Source organism: Gobius niger, assembly GCF_951799975.1.
Source record: "Gobius niger genome assembly, chromosome: 9".
Taxonomy (NCBI): Eukaryota; Metazoa; Chordata; class Actinopteri; order Gobiiformes; family Gobiidae; genus Gobius; species Gobius niger.
Window position 1 is genome coordinate 29,957,185 of NC_136860.1, and position 18,156 is coordinate 29,975,340.

Consider the following 18,156-nt stretch of genomic DNA (forward strand, 5'->3'; position numbering starts at 1 on the left):
AACGCGACAAAAATGTGACAAAAATTCAAAAAAATGTGACAAAAACTCAACAAAAATGTGACAAAAATTCAACAAAAATTCGACAAAAACTCAACAAAAAAATGACAAAAATTAGACAAAAATGTGACAAAAATTCAACAAAAACTCAACAAAAAAATTACAAAAATTCAACAAAAATGTGACAAAAATTCAACAAAAATGTGACAAAGTTTCAACAAAAACTCAACAAAAAAATGACAAAAATTAGACAAAAACGTGACAAAAATGTGACAAAAATGTGACAAAAATGAAAAAAAGAATAAAAACACATACAAAAGGTGACACAACACAGCAACAACGCAAGGAAAAAGATCCGTTTTGTGGGTCTTAGCTTTCAAATGAGGTGTTACACAGGCCTATATAATGGGGCCAAAGAGGACAGATTGCATTTGGTTTAGGCGGGTGGTAAGAGGTTAACTCATTCGTTACTCAAGTAGTTTTTTTTTTTTTCAATAGATACTTTTTTTATTACTTTTACTTGAGTAGAACTCATTCAGCCACTTCTACTTGGGTAAAACAATACACATTTCGATGACTTTACCCATCTCTCCTGCAAACAATAGCCGTATCGATCCAAAACTCTTCTTACCTTGAGACACGGAGGAGGCGTGATGCTGCTGCGCCTGTCGCCGGGTTTTGTGCGTCCTGTTGGGCATACACTTTACCGCGCTCCCTATGCACAGCGCCACCAGCACCCGAGCCACGGTGCTCCCGAGCATCGTGAGAGGGAGACAAAAAAAAAGGCTAAACCCCAAACGAAACGCTGCGGCTGTGTTGTAAACTCGCGGGAGAAGGAGAGAGAGAAGAGGTCCCTGAGCTGTGGTTTGTTGCGCCTCCTCTCGCGTCCTCTCTCCGCTCTGACTGCAGCAGGCGGCCCGTCGGTGCTGCAGGTTATCCGCGGGGGGAGTGATTTATCTGGGCACACGCACGAGTCAGAGAGGGAGGTGCGAGGCGAGCATACCCACACACGGCTCTGTCCCACTCACAGCTCACAGGAGCGAGGGAAGTAGGACCGTGGGAGGACAAAGGAAGGAAGACAGGAGGAAGGAGTTATCTAAATGTTCATGCTCTGTTTATCCCACGGCGTACACAGCCTCCTACTGCCGTTTCCTTGACTTGGTTGAAACAGATAAAGTCGCCTAATTGCCCACATCTATACAGTACGTTTGGATAAAAATGTGCCAGGCCCCAACATGCGCTTGCTGCAGTCTATAGTTGGGTTTAACTTCAAACTTTTTCACTTTTTTGCCCATACCTCCCTTTTACTAGCTTACTTTAACCTCTTACCACCCGCCTAAACCAAATGCATTCTGTCCTCTTTTGCTATAGGCCTGTGTAACACCTCATTTGAAAGCTAAGACCCACAAATCTGATCTTTTTCCTCGCATTGTTGCTGTGTTGTGTCACCTTTTTTGTTTTGTTTTTTTCTTTTTTGTTGAATTGTTGTTGATTTTTGTTGAATTTTTGTTGATTTTTGTTGAATTTTTGTCACATTTTTATTGAGTTTTTTGTCACTTTTTTGTTGAATTTTTGTCATATTTTTGTCAATTTTTTGTCAATTTTTTGTCAATTTTTTGTCAAATTTTTGTAAAAAAAAATTGAATTTTTGTCACATTTTTATTGAGTTTTTGTCACATTTTTGTCAATTTTTTTGTCAAATTTGTTGAATTTTTGTCACATTTTTGTTGAATTTTTGTCACATTTTTGTTGAATTTTTGTCACATTTTTGTTGAATTTTTGTCACATTTTTGTTGAATTTTTGTCAATTTTTTGTCGAATTTTTGTCACATTTTTGTCACATTTTTGTTGCGTTTACATCCTTGTTTTCTTCTCATTTTTTGTGGCTATTTTGGTGCTTTTTTCCTAAGAAGCTTTTTGATTAGGGTAAAGCCAAACTGGAGAAAATGGGATCTGTTCAGGTGGGAGTAAAGAGGTTAAAGGTGATTACTTTTACATAGCTAATGTTGGTTCACTGGTTCTAAAGCTGTGGACAATATTTAATGAGGAAATGTCCATGTCAGCTACTTCAAACACTGCAAAATGCAACTTTTTTGATTACTTTCGTTGTCATTTTTAGTTCATACAAGGGAAAACTAAGGGAAGAAGGTCCCTGTTTTGCCCGGAATGTGATGCAATGATAAATCAAAGGTGTGGAAAAATACTCCTAGGTTTGATGATATTATAAAGTGCATTCACTCCAGCAGAGGGCGCACTTTTGCATTGGAGTTCCCTGCATAGCTGTTAAGTGTCCCGTTTTGGCCGGGAAACTACCGTATTTTACCTGTCTTTCCCGTCGTCCTCACGTAGTAGTTTTATCCTGTCAATTTCACTGCCCCTCCAGAAATATCACCTGCAGACGCCTGGTTCCTCAAAAGGTTTTTTTTCAAATCCTATGGTGTGGTTCCCAGGGCAGTGGTGCGAAAAATGAAACTTACGCTTAAACATGCTGTCAAACATGGTTATCAGCACGGTGAAGGGAGTTTGATATGAAACAAGTTTGTGGAAAGCGTCTGGACCTTGAAACACAGAGGAAAAATCACAGAGGGATTTCCTCTCTGTGTGATGTTTACAAGAGTGTGGGCTGGCGTTTGGGAAGCTTAAAGGAACAGGCCACCGTTTTTTCCATTCTGAGATATGGTCTTACCTGAGCTTAGACGAGTCGATGCGTAACTGTCTGGTCTTTGTGTGTGCTCGTGGAAGAGCTTGGTTGCTTCTGACACCCTGTTTGGAGCCATAGGAATCTACTGGGAGCGGCCAAATGCTAACAACATCTTTGGTTGTTTTGCGTAACTGAGGGCACACAGTTCTTCCATACTGTGATATGTTCTTACCTGAGCTTAGATGCGTACCTGTCTGCAGTGTTAATTTCGTCGACTAAAATATTTAGTCTTAATTTTAGTCAAAGTGATATTTTTGACGACTAAAATTGGACTAAAACTAAATTAAAAGTTTCTCATGAGACTAAAACTATGACTAAAATGTCCATATATTTTAGTCGACTAAAATAAGACTAAATAAAAATGAAAGGGAGAGACTAAAATCATCCAAACTTCTATTGACCGTCTGAAAGAGCCTCAGATCATGTAAATTCTCTGCCAAAGGATCAGCTCTGAGCTTTGTTCATGTGGAGCAGCTCCATTAAGTCGAGGAACAAGATTAAATATGATTATAATGAATATTATCAATGCAAAGTCGACTAAATTGGTCTTAAATTTAGTCGACTAAATTGACATGCAATTTTAGTCGACTAAAACTAGACTAAAAGTTTTTTTTGACTAAATCTCAACTAAAATTAAATTACATTTTAGTCAAAAGACTAAGACTAAAACTAAAATAAAATATGTTGTCAAAATTAACACTGCCTGTCTGGTCTTTGTGCGTGCCTGTGGAAGAGCGTGGTAGCTGCCAACTTCACCCCAGTTTGGAGCTACAGGAATACATTGGGAGAGGCCAAATGCTAACAACATCTTTGGTCACGCACAAAGACCAGACAGGTACACATCAACTCGTCTAAGCTCAGGTAAGAACATATCTCAGTATGGAAAAACGGTGGCCTGTTTCTTTAAAGAAAAAAGTAGATTTTGCTTGAAATACTGTAAGGTCACTGAATTCACGTTTTGCATTTAGTTTCAAATGTCAAATGCATGTCTCGTGAAACACTTCCACACTAACAATTCCCTTTGTAGCCTATGCAATGATTACTTCTCTGTTTTCAAGGGTTCACCTCCAGCCCGAGAAGCGATCTGCAGAAGTGGGTCACATGTCGTCAGCGTCTGGACAGTCTCCAGTCGCAAGCGTAACGTTTCAGGTCTGGAAACCGTTTTCAGCGTCCCCGGCCAGGGGCCTTTATGAAAGCGATTGTTTCTGTGATATAATCTAAACTCTTGTAATGTAAGTCAAGTGGCCACCGTTTCACTTTCACCACTTATTCATAACACCAGCATCAGCACAATACGGTCCTCTGCAGCCCCTCCATCTCTGGCAAGGTCATTACCGAGGTTCACATTTCCAGTGGCGACAATTAGGACTCCAGTATAGCTTGGTTTCGGTTGCACTGTTTCCTCTCCAAATTAATCGTTAGCTCAAGTCAATCAGGCTAACGAGGTTCTAATTGGCGTTGTGGCCTTTCTGTCTGTGAATTTATGTGGTTTCTGGGTGAGTTGCTTCCCTTTTTCGGTTTGCCCCCCTGCATTTCCAGTAATCTCCTCCCGCTCATTTATCTGCGTAATGGGCTTGTTTGTTGGACACTGATGCCAGACGCAGGAGAAGAGGTGACGAGGTCGGCTGATAAGACGCTACAAATGAGGGTTATGCCGAAAACATACAGATCTCTTACTTTTCCACTAAGAAAAGTAGGAAGATCCATGATAATGATGCAAGACTAATTGGGGAGTCATTTCACAATTCAAAAAAACTTTAAGCCACCTAGAAAACGTGCTCCCAGACTGCAACAAACTGCACAGATGTTACACACACCCTACATCAAGGGTGTCCAAAGTGCGGCCCGAGGGCCAAAAGCGGCCCTCATACCAATTTTGGGTGGCCCTCAGCCTTCTTGTTTTATTGCCACACATTACCAGAGATGGTGATTTTACTCCAATTTGAATAATTCCACACATTTAAAACCTCAAAAATGAACATTTATTGTGGGACTGAGCTGGCATTATGGTTCTAAGCCAAAAGTGTGTGGAATGGATTAAACCTCTCTTAAACACACACAGTTGAAAATTTGGATGCATTGACCACTGATCTGTGGCCCTCCATGCCTTATACATGTCAGTATACGGCTCTCGGTGAAAAAAGTTTGGACACCCCTGCCCTACATGAATAAACCTTGTGGCATTAAAGCAGTACTAAGTAACTTGTTTACCTTAATAAATCCTTTTCGTAGTCCCTCAGGGGGTAATACAAGTGTTAATGGGATGATGGCCAGAAAACCAATGGTGGAATCACGAAGAAGAAGCTAGCAGGCTAACGGGCAAAGCTAATTGTGGGCTAGCACCAATTTAAACAGTATTTACAGCCAAGTTTGAGTGAAAAAAATTATCTCCATTGTGTGATTGGATGTACAATATCCCTCTCTCCCTTCGCCTTTTCTGTCAGCGTAGTATTTATTCTCAGACAATTTATATGTAAAAAAATCGCAACTTGCTACGACACCTGCAGTTGCGCTTATGGCCTCTAGGGGCAAGAGTTACTTAGTACTGCTTTAATGATTGGTCTTCAAGCTTGATCGGCCGTTGTGCTTCTCGGCAAGACACTTCATCTCACCCAGTTATGTTGCAGATTGTCAAAGGAACAGCATCACTTTTATCTGTTTTTTTGTGGCAAATGTTAAATGGTCTCAACGTATATTGCGCTTTTCTACCTTCATCAGACCCAAAGCGCTTTACCGGAAAGGAACAAGTCACCCTGTCATTCACCAATGTGCGCAGACACTAGAGGCAAGGCGGGCAAGTGTCTTGCCCAAGGACACAACACCATGTGTGCATCTGCGGGAGCTGGGATTCGAACCCCCCAACCTTCCGATCATGAGACGACTCGCTCTACCAACTACGTCACTGTAGCTGAAAAGCATAAAAATAACAAAAGTTTCTACTCATTGCTACATTTTATCTATATTTTCAAATTAGTTATTATATTTGGTCTATAAAGGGTACATATCATGCAAAATTGACTTTTTTAGAATCTTTAAACCGTGTTCGTGTATCAAAAACATACCTCAAGCTTAATTCCCACAGGTTTGAATAATCCTGTTTATTTATAGATAGAAAGCGATTATTTCAAATGGCGTAAGGAAAGTAAACAAAAAAATGGTGACTGAGTAAAAAACACTCAAAACAACATTAATATTCTCAATTGAAGTAGTTCAAATCCATGCTTGATATTTAGTTTTTGTAGTGAGCATGCTGTTAGCTCATAATGAAACTTTTCAAAGGCAGACAATTCCAACTGCTGTCTATAGAGGGCGCTAAAACAAAAACAACACGACACAAACCAGCATGACTTGACTCAATAAGAAGTGTATTCAGAAAATGGAAACTATTTTAAGTTTAACATTTAAAATATGAAATACAGAGGTTCAAAGCAAGTCTGTATGCCACAATTATGCATGACTTGTCCAATGGTTCTGATCTCTCTTTGCCTCAATGGAAATATGTGTCAGTCCGTGGTGAGGAAATCAGCCGGCGTCAATGCATCATGTTTTTCCAATAAAGTAAGAGTCCCGTAAATCTGACACATTGACACATCATGGTTTTAAATGCTGCCCTCATCACACAGCCTTCGCTCTCCTTTGAACCACTTTTAGTTTTCCAATACTGATGTCCTGAGGCAATGGGTTTGTCTTTGTCACCCGGTTGTTTATTCTTTGGCGCAAACATCCTTGTGTGGTCGCCAAGTCCAAACCACTGCTACTGCTGCAATGAGAAAGTCGAATGAACACGAGGCAGGAAGTTCCATCTTCAAGCTATTATTTGTCCTTTCATGTATTTAATTTAGTCCGCGTTTATTAACCTCTTAACCCCCACCTGAACCGAGCACCATTCCCCAGTTTGGTTTAACCCGAATCTAAAAGCTTCTTGAAAAAAGTGTCGAAAACAAGGAGGAAAACACAACAAAAAAGTGACATAAATGTGACGAAAAAAAGCCACAAGAAAGTGACTTAAACAACAACAAAGCAGCAACTAAAGAGCAACAAAAACGTTCCAGAGAAGCAACGATAACACAAAAAAGTGACTAAAGAATGATGAAAATGTGGCAAAAACATGACAAAAAAGCAACAACATTTTTTAGAATACACGAAAAAAAAAGGGACGAAACTGCGCCAACTTGAAAAAATTGAAATATCTAAGCTTAATCCTTAGATCCTTAATGTACCGCAGTGGTTCTCAAAATGTTTTGTCTTGCGGACCCCTTGGACCTTTCAGTGGTATAGTCCGTATAGCCTCAAGGGTGTTGCAGTTTATTTAGAAAGCGAACACTTAAAGCAGTAACTCATGCCCCTAGAGGCCATAAGTGCCACTGCAGGTGTCGTAGCATGTTGCGTTTTTTTACTCATTAATTGTCCATGTGAGTAAATGCCACGCTGATATAAAAGACAAAGGGAGAGAAGGATATTGTACATCCAATTACACAATGGTTACATGATAATTTCTTTCACTCAAACCTGGCTGTAAATACTGTTTAATGTGGCGCTGGCCCGCAGCTAGCGTTGCCCGTTAGCCTGTTAGCTTCTTCTTCGTGATTCTATGAAGCTAAGTTGCAATTGTGGATTTCCGGCCAGAGACACCAGGGCGGATGAAACCCATTAATACTTGTAATTCCCCCAGAGGGAGTACGGAAAGGATTTATTAAGGTAAACAAGTTACTTAGTACTGCTTTAAAAACGTAATTTGTTAGTAAAAAGATAATGTTGCGTTCAGTAGCTTTTCCTATCAAAATAATAATACTTTCCCCTTCTTTTCAATCTGAAATGTTATTCTAATTGCATTTTACCCTTAAGTTTTATGTGGCATTTGTTTGTTCTTGTTGTGTTTATGTTCGTGTTCTTTTATACGTTGACAGTGCACTTTGAGCTCATTGCACACCTTTTCATTTTGGGCTGATTTAAAATATGTGAGTGTTGAAATGATGAACTTACACAATACAAACGGTCATCCTGAGAGTCAAGACAATGAGGTCACAGCTGCGCAGTTTGACTTACTGTACAGTGAAGTCACTTTTATCCGTTGACAGTGCACTTTGAGCACATTGCACACTTTTTTTCCAATGCGTTTTTATACTGCAAATGACTAATAAACTGAACTGAACCGGAATAGTTCCAAGTACTCCCCTGCTAAGTCCTCAAGTACCCCCGGGGTCCCTGTACCCCTGGTGTACCTGTTCCCACACTGGTAAAGAAGGCTTGTAACTACACCGACTTCATGTTCGTTTTAATGCAATGTTATTGTAGCCTTAGAAATATGTTGGGACAAAATCTGTAAAATACTTAATTTCCAAATTGATCTATAATTTCCAAACTGTTATATAATCTATCCATAACCTCTTAACCCCCACCGGAACCGAGCACATTATCTCCAGTTTGGCCTGACCCAAATCTAAAAGCTTCTTGAACAAAACGTCATAATAGCAACAAAAATGAGGATGAAAACACAATTAAAAAGTGACAAAAAAGCAAATAAAGAGCCACATAGCCACAAAAGAGCGACAAAAAAGTGACAAAAGCACAACAACAAAAAAGGTGCCGGAAAAGCAACAAAAAGAGACAAAACACAACCAAAAAGTGATAAACATGTGACGAACACACGATAAAAAAAAGTGATGAAGAAAGTAGGGATGCACAGATACCACTTTTTCTAAAAACCGATACGAGTACGAGTACTTACATTCTTAACATTCTTACTTTTTTCACAGCAGATTGGTTTGTAATTAGTTAATTTACTCATTTCCTTAAGTAAAGTAGGCGACACATTTAAGAGCAGTTATATTAGAATTGTGCTGATGCCATTTATTTATTTATTCTATTTTCATTCAATATCATTTTTAATTTTTATTGCACTGTCCATCATAGACAGAAAAGCCCATGTCCAAAAGCACCCTAATGCCTGTGCTTTATTCATGTATGTATTTTTATTTAACAATAGTATTGAGATGGTTACTTAAATGGTCTCTTTTTGTCTTTACTTCAGCTGTAGCAACTTAGCGAGTAGCTACAGCGTTTTCATTGTTCTGCTACAGCTCATTTTCGCTCAATATGGACATGCTGTATGTCTTTAATTTGGATTTTCTGAGGACTTTTTAGTCGCTGGGTTAGTTTTTCAGATGAATAAACCCCTGGGGCCATGAATAAACCCCTTTGGCCATTCGTCAGAATGGCCAACCGCTAGCCGCGAGTTAGCAACGTTAGCTTGTATCTTATAAACACTGCAGACGCTGCAGCACTAACAACATTAAGCTCTGGTTAAATCCAGCACAGACTCTGATTATGAGCGCAGTCTGTAATAAAGTCAGCTCTATGTGGATTATTGTATTTACACTAGAGAATTCTCCAGTTTGTTGCTATTTTCTCTCCTCAGCTGAGAGGTGCGCCTCGTAGGTGCGCTCACCGCACGTCAAATGGTATCGGTTTCTGGTATCGGGACCTCATGAATGAGTACGAGTATGAGTACAAGCATGTGGTATCGGCCCGATACCCGATACTGGTATCTGTATCGGTGCATACCTAGAAGAAAGCAATAAAAACATGACAAAAAAACATACGAAAACAAGATAAACACTTAAGAAATGTGACAAAAAGTTCAGATTTGTAGGTCTTAGCTTTCAAATGAGACATGACACTGTCATGCAGGCTGTAAACTCCAGTAGAGAAGCTTTTAGATTTTGGGTAAAGCTGAACTGGAGAAAATGTGCTTGGTTAAGGCGGGGGTTAAGAGGCTAAACTCTCGCTGTCACACAAACCAGTAAACCTAAATCATATCCTTTTATCATCTTGTTGTTTTGCCGTAATGTAAAGTGCTACCACATCATATTTAATAGCCATGATAATAGATTCAACAACAACTCATAAAGATAATATGGACTTCCCGACAAAGGAAGCCCTGTGATGTTAGGCTTGATATATAACTGGGAGTGAAGCCGGTGTGAAAAATCCCCTGCTCAAAGCCTCAAGTTTGGGTTCAAGGTCGAAACACACATGAATTATCCACAATGAGAGCAGTGTCCGAAAGGAAGACGCAGAGGAGGAATATGTTGAGAAATTTGGGCCGATCTCAAATATGTGCGTGTTGAAATGATGAACTTTCACCATACAAACGGTCATCCTGCGAATCAAGAGAAAGAGGTCACAGCTGCACAGTTTGACTTACTGTACAACAAAGCCACCTCCAAACTCGCTTTATAGCAAATTATATCTTCGATTTTCAAAGTTATGACCATTTAAAACCACTTGTTGTGCTGTGCTCGTGTATTAAAAGTTAAAAACTTTACCCTAATCAAAAAGCTTGTTAGGGAAAAAGCACCAAACAGCCACAAAAAATGAGAAGAAAACAAGGATTTAAATGCAACAAAAATGTGACAAAAACTCAACCAAAAAGTGACAAAAATTCAACAAAAATGTGACAAAAATTCAACAAAAATGTGACAAAAACTCACCAAAAAATGTCAAAAATTCAACAAAAATGTGACAAAAACTCAACCAAAAAGTGACAAAAAATAAACAAAAAAATGACAAAAATTCTACAAAAATGTGACAAAAATTAAACCAAAAAGTGACAAAAATTAAACAAAAATGTGACAAAAATTCAACAAAAATGCGACAAAAACTCAACCAAAAAGTGACAAAAATTAAACAAAAAAAGTGACAAAAATTCAACCAAAAAGTGACAAAAACTCAACAAAAATGTGACAAAAACTCAACCAAAAAGTGACAAAAATTCAACAAAAAAAGTGACAAAAATTCAACAAAAAAGTGACAAAAATTCAACAACAAAAATTACAAAAACTCAACAAAAATGTGACCAAAAAGAAAAAAAAAATACGTGAAAAAGGTGACACAACACAGCGTTACACAGACCTATATAATGGCCAAAGAGGACAGAATGCATTTGGCTCAGGCGGGTGGTAAGGGGTTAAAATATCATTCATTACTCGCCCAATAAGATCCCTTTGTGTTCTGGTCATGCATATTATTCCCACAGCATTTTTGGTATTTAGAGCAAGTGTTTCGTTTGGCTCGCTTGCTTTCTCATAAAGGCATTTTTGTGATGTACTGTCAGTGTCTGTGGAAGAGAAACGTGGGAAATTGATAAATGAAATTTTACACAAAGGCCAAGTGTTGAAATATGACTGACCTTTCTTGTGTGGGGCTTCCAGGCTTCATCCATGTGTCTGTTGCATAACTCATCCCAAAAGAGGGCCAAGCTTGAAGAGCCATTTGTGCTGCGTTTAAAGATCAAATGAGGTTACCTGTAAGATCACTGTACTCATTGAAGAAGCTATGACTTCATTTTATAGAAACTCTTAAAGTAATAGTCTGGAAGTCTGCATGTTTTACAAATGTTATAAAATGTGCAAAATGAACCACCTGGTCTTGCATTTTGATGTAAAGTAAGTAATAATATATATTTATTATTTTTTGTAAGGTCCCTCTTTCCCTGATCTCAGCAACTAATCAGAGTCTAGTATCCTTCCACGTTGACCAATGAGACAAGCTTTTCCTGTCGGGGCCAATCAGGAGGAAGGGGAGGAGCTTGATCTTTCACTTTTGAAAATCCTGTTCCTGCTCTCCTCATTTTGCAAACTAAGAAGGGCGTTCTGATTAAAGAGGGGAGGAATTTGATTGTTATACTTTTAAATTTCACTGTCTGTCCTCCCTTTGCAAACTTACAGACTATCACTTTAAACAGTTTAAACCAATGCTGTTACCAACGCGTGTTTGAATTGAATTCTTTGCCACCTTTCCAATGTTGTCCTTTCTATTGCACTGATTTGCAATTGAGACTTTGCGATTTCATCCTCGTTTTTGTGGCTTTTTTCAAGAAGCTTTTAGGCCCTGTCCACACGAAGTCAAGCTGAGGATCAAACGCAAAGATATTTTATGAATCCAGTGTATCGTCCGTACGAGAATTGCGTTTTGGTTGTCTGTAAACGTCTGTTACAACGTCTCCGCAAGAGTGGTGTGTGTTATCCATGATCTACTGACCTTATAATGAGCTTCACTCATGGATCTATGATGGTTTTACTCCGCTCCTCTTTGCTCCACTGCAGTCCGCAAGCCACAGGTGACAAGTAGAAAAACACGGCCGTCAGTCTGTGTTTTTGGACTGACAGTCAAAGTCCGGTCTCTGACAGTTTTTTCTGCTTTAGTCCCGTTATGTGAAGAATAAACTCGCTTCCTCATCTCTTCTGAGATCGTAAATCCTTGAATCAGTTTCATTTTCACTGTTTACATTCCACAAAAGTTTACTGCACATGTGCCCTCTACATCTTGTTCTATAATCTGTGTTAGCGTCACAGCGCCTCACACAGGCCTGGAAGATGTTTAAATAATGGTCACATTAATTAATTTAGTCATGCAGATTCAACAATAGGACCAATTGCTCTAAGTGTCCAAATGTATTCCAAAGGTTTGTATAGGTGCTCTTGGGAAAGTGATCCATATTGCATAAAAGCAGCAAATCCATGCAAATACGATATACAATATGCTTTGACATGTTAACCTCTTAACTCCCGCCTGAACCGAGAGGATCTTTTTCCTCACGTCATCAGATTTGTTTTTCCATCATTTTTTTGTGGGTGTTCAACTCATTTTTGTCACATTTTTGTCATTTTTTGTCATTTTTTTGTCACATTTTATCACATTTTGTCACATTTTTGTCATTTTTTGTCATATTTTTGTCATTTTTTAATCAAATTTTGGTCATTTTTTGTCACATTTATTTATTTATTTTTACATTTTTGTCATTTTTTCGTCATTTTTAAATCAATTTTTTGTAATTTTTTGTCAATTTTTTGTCATTTTTTTGGGTCAAATTTTTATCAAATTTTTGTCCTTTTTCGGCATTTTTTTTATCACATTTTTGTCATTTTTTTGTCATTTTTTAATCACATTTTTGTCATTTTTTTGGTCACATTTTGTTATTTTTCATCAATTTTTTGTAACTTTTTTGTCAATGTTTTCTCTTCTATTTTCACAGCTTTTTTCCAGAAGCTTTTGGACTGGGGTCAAGCCAAACTGGAGAAAATGTACTCGGTTCAGGTGGGAGTTAAGGGGTTAAGCCCTGATGAAGACCTGGTGGTTGTAACATGTTGGCTTGGCCATCGAAAGAAAGGCCTTTACGTCCCTCGTGCTGTTCTTATTCGTTTGGAGAGCCTGGGTTGCCTGATTTTTTGCAAATAGATTTGTCATTTTGGTAAAGGCCTTACATCGTTGTGTTTTAATACGGATATAAGACAGATCAAGGAAAATAGTGAGATTATGTTGCAACTTAGCCCATATTTCTAGGTTAAATTGTGGTGTTATTGTGCCAAACTACCAAGAAATGCACATTCTTTAAACTATCATAATAAACTAAAGCCACACTGGAATATCCCATGTTATTGCTTAAGTTGCTGTCACAAAACTGCAAACATTAGCGAGCATGCCAACAATACAAATGATCAGCTAGAATGTTATGCTTGCAGTGGGTTATCAAAATCAATCACTTAGAGGAGATTTATTTCTTGTCTGCCTGTAACAAAAGCAAAACATTAACATCTCAAGCTGGTGAAGTCCCGCTCTCTGCAAAGTTACGAGTTTGGCCTGAGGAGAAGCAAGTCTCTCACACTAAACATGCATGCTTTTTTTATGACTTTACACAACCCTGTATATCTCTCTGCAGACCATTGTCATCATGGAGACCTTGGATGCATTCACTGTTACGCTTCCCAACTCTCTGAATATAAAGTTTCATCATTTTTTTCTCACAGCAAGTTGTTGAGTTCTGCCCGTGTTGAACTTACATTACTCTGCACTTTTTTTTTTTTTATCTGAGCGAGTCTTAAATTTGATCCAAAGTCAACAAACAATTTAGTAATCTCGCTCTCCATCTCGGCTTCCCTGCCCCCAGTTTCCCTCTCCCCCTCCAGCCTGAGGTCCTCTGGGAGATGAGGTCAGAGTCTGGGGGAGATGCAGTGATTAGGCCCAAGACCAAACTCTTACAGCTTGTTGGATACAGGCTTCCTTTATCTTTACATCTGTGGATTTGACACTTTTTTAAACCTGTTGGTACATGGTTCCGCATCAGTCACTGTCTGCAGTATATGTGTCAGTAATGAGTGGAGCTGCTACTGTCGGCTTGACTTGGCTGAGCAAGAACATATTCCGTGCATGTCAGGATTGATGTTGCTTGCAGTTCCAAACTTTACGTTGTATCCAGCTGTCCGAGCAGAGGGGTGGACTTGTAGTTCGCGACTTGGACTGAAATCAGACTTGAGTCACTAATATGACTCTTCAGACTTGGCTTGATAAAACGGACGTGTGACTCGAACTTGAGCCCTGATGATTAGGGGCTAGACTTTGTAAAAACATTTTGTCAACTCACATTCACCCTATAAGGCCTCTCTGTGCTGCTGAAGCTCATGACCTGCATGAATCCGGAAAGATTTTACACATTTGTCTGTAATGCTCGGACCTCACTTCGGCCCGAGAGTTTGATTATTTAAACCAGCATATTTACCCCTGAGTTTTAGCTCACCTTGTAGGGCGTTAGCTTTGATAACTTAAGGTTGTAAGATCATTTCCAACACTTTCTCTTTTGAGAACACACACAGTATATACTATAGTGCACTGATTCTGTTCTGTTTCGGACAAGAAGCCCACGACTTTCTCTGCGTGACATCACGTGCGCTGCGACGTGCAGAGAGTCGTCACCCGGGTGTTCGTAACGGCAACAGGATGCACTACGTTGACTATAAGTTTGCTAAACTCCGGGAACAATGTATTTCTGCACTAACGATCAACCAAACTCAAGTGGAATATTTATGGATAAATATTTGTATTTATTTATTTGGTCAGAACAGTATGTTAATGAACATACATGGATACATGCATGTAAACACGCCACGCGTTTCCATCCATTCCCTTCGGACTCTCAAACACACGCTCATTTATCCTGGCCTACATGTTTTTAGTGGTAGAGGAAACCGGAGTAGACACGGGGAGAACATGCAAACTCCACACAGAAGGGCCCCGTCCTGGTGGGAATCGAACCAGAGACCTTCTGTGAGGCGTGAGCACTAACCTCTGCACCATCGTGCTATCATCTAAATCAGTCAGATATGTTGTATTTAACGTGTATTTTACATGGATTAAGAAAATGGCTTGGATTATTATCTGAGAGGAAGCTATCAACCATTTAAAGGTACACTGTGCAACATTTTGGACTATGCTGTTGCCAGCAAAACAAAACATGCTCCCAATGAGTAGCTCGACACAGGAAATGCTATTACTGCAGTGTAATAAAAGAATGGATTTGGATGAGAACCTAACCTGTTTAAAGTAGCACTAAGTAATGTGTTTACCTTAATAAATCCTCTTCGTAGTCCCTGTGGGGGTAATACAAGTGTTAATGGGATGATTGGAGGGTCTTTCATCTCCCCCTGGTGTCTCTGGCCAGAAAACCATGTTTGCAACTTCACTGCCACCGGACTGGAGCAACCAATACACATTTATGGAATCACGAAGAAGAAGCTAACAGGCTAACGGGCAAAGCTAACTGCAGGCTAACGTCACTTTAAACAGTATTTACAGCCAAGTTTGAGTAAAAAAAAATATTTCTATTGTAAAATTGGATGCACAATATCCCTCTCTCCCTTCGCCTTTCCTGTCAGCGGAGTATTTACTCTCCAAGACAATTGATAATTTAAAAAAAACGTACCTTGCTACAACACCTGCAGTTGCGCTTATGGCCTCTAGGGGTAAGAGTTACTTAGTACTGCTTTAAATCTCAAATTCTACTGCCTTTCGTCACATCTCCATGGAGACGAACTGGAGACGTACCCACTCCCGGTACAGTTTACAGTCATATCTTAGGAGGGTTGAGCTTCATAAATGTTTGTTTGTACATTTATGATGTATTTTTCGATGATGAAAATATCTGTCATAAAATAAATTATGTATTTCAATTTTATTTAATGGGGAAAATTCTATGCAGTGTGGCTTTAACAGCTCGAGTTAAAGGTAAGCAGATAGCGTTAGCAACTTTTCACCATAACTATTTATATGGCCTCCCCGAACTCCTCCCAGACACGAGTTTTAGCCTCCGCGACCGCACGAGCTGCAGCACGCTTGGCCTGCCGGTACCTCTCAGCTGCCTCAGGAGTCCCACAAGCCAACAAGGCCAGGTAGGACTCCTTCTTCAGCTTGACGGCATCCCTTACTTCCGGGCGCCACCACCGGGTTCGGGGATTGCCGCCGCGACAGGCACCAGAGACCTTACGGCCACAACTACGAGCAGCCGCATCAACAATGGAGGAGGAGAACAGAGTCCACTCGGACTCCATGTCCCCCGCCTCCCCCGGAATCTGGGTGAAGCTCTTCCGGAGGTGGGAGTTGAAGACCCCACTGACAGAGGGATCCGCCAGTCGTTCCCAGCAGACCCTCACAACACGCTTGGGCCTGCCAGGTCTGACCGGCTTCCTCCCCTGCCAGCGGATCCAGCTCACCACCAGGTGGTGATCGGTTGACAGCTCCGCCCCTCTCTTCACCCGAGTGTCCGAGACACGCGGCCGGAGGTCAGATGACACAACTACAAAGTCGATCATCGACCTCCTGCCTAGGGTGTCCTGGTGCCACGTGCACTTATGGACACCCTTGTGCTCGAACATGGTGTTCGTTATGGACAAACCGTGACTAGCACAGAAGTCCAATAACAGAACACCACTCGAGTTCAGATCGGGGAGGCCGTTCCTCCCAATCACTCCCTCCCAGGTCTCACTGTCGTTACCCACGTGGGCGTTGAAGTCCCCCAGTAGAACAATGGAGTCCCCAGTCGGAGCACCATCTAGTACCCCTCCCAGGGACTCCAAGAAGGCCGGGTACTCTGCACCGATGTTGGGCCCGTAGGCCGAGACAACGGTGAGAGACCTGTCCCCAACCCGAAGGCGTAGGGACGCGACCCTCTCGTCCACCGGGGTGAACTCCAACACGTGACGGCTGAGCTGGGGGGATATGAGCAAACCCACCCCAGCCCGCCGCCTCTCCCCGCGGGCAACTCCAGAAAAATGGAGAGTCCAGCCTCTCTCCAGGAGTTGGGATCCGGAACCCAAGCTGTGCGTGGAGGTGAGCCCGACTATATCTAGTCGGTATCTCTCAACCTCCCGCACAAGCTCAGGCTCCTTCCCCCCCAGTGAGGTGACGTTCCATGTCCCGAACGCCAGAAGCTGTGCATGCGGACCAGGTCGTCGAGGCACCCGGCCTCGACTGCCACCCAGTCCTCTTAGCACCCGACCCCTATGGATCCCTCTGCGGGTGGTGAGTCCACAGGAGGGCGGGCCCTCGTCGTCCCTTCGGGCTGTGCCCGGCCGGGCCCCGTGGGCAGAGGCCCGGCCACCAGACGCTCGCGTTCGGGCCCCAACCCCAGGTCTGGCTCCAGGGTGGGGCCCCGGCTGCGCCATGCCGGGCGACGTCTCGGTCCTTGATTGGTGTACGTCCATAGAAGTCTTTTGAGCTGCTCTTCGTCCAATATCATGACGATTTATTTCACAACATGGTATTTTTCTTAATTTTGTCAAGCACATGGATGACTGAATCTTGGTTTCTTGTGTACATGGATGGATCCCATGGAGACGCACGTATCTGTGTAATTTAGTCATGTTCACTGTCGACATGCAGGAAGCAGCATAAACCAACTATGTCCCATCCACCCCCACAGACCTCCACTGACCACCACAGACACGGGTGAATCAGGGCCACACTTCAACATGGAGACAGGAAACGTCCCATTGTGTCATGTCCAGCTCACTGACCATCACCATCTGTGTTTTGCTTGGATATTAAACTTGTTTTTGTTTTTCCACCATACGGAAAGTGCCAGTCAGCATGAGAGAAATATTGGTCAAGGTTGGGTTTCACGGTGTGTCATCTGCTGGGGGAACTTTTTTAATAAAACCTATCAAAACATTGGAAAAGCGCTCTGTTATTAGACGGAGCTGCTGCAACTAACCTGACTCACTTATTAATGGAAGAGAAAACCTATGCAGATGAAAGGAGAACATGCTAAATCTACCCAGAAAGATCAGAAAGTCCATCTTGTTGTGAGACTCAAGTTTTTCGAACCAATGTGCCCTTATTTACAGTTATAGATTTCACATTTGTCTCAAGTGTAGTGTGAATCAAACGCTTTTTTAGATCTTAAAGGCACTACCTGACTTTTACTCAGCAGTGGAACAAAATTTAAAATGCATTTGTATCAATCTCATTCTAACATTTCTGTTGAAGTTAGCCTGTTGTGAAAACAACATGCATGTTGTGAAATGTGCTTGTAAACGTGTCCCTGTTAAGAATTGGGATGTTACAAATATGTTATTAAACAGGATGGAGCATGAGATCGATAGACGGATCGGTGCAGCGTCAGCAGT

General features: G+C 41.0%; 1 protein-coding gene across 1 annotated transcript in view; it reads right to left on the reverse strand.

Annotated features, from left to right (window-relative positions):
* LOC306968193 (fibronectin-like) overlaps positions 1 to 916 on the reverse strand; it is a 66,247-nt gene extending 65,331 nt beyond the window's left edge. Inside the window, exon 1 of the mRNA XM_079563516.1 lies at positions 629 to 916. Within this exon, the coding sequence (XP_079419642.1) occupies positions 629 to 758 (130 nt within the window). The 5' untranslated portion in view covers positions 759 to 916. The remainder of the gene's footprint in view (positions 1 to 628) is intronic.
* Positions 917 to 18,156: the final 17,240 nt, after the last annotated feature.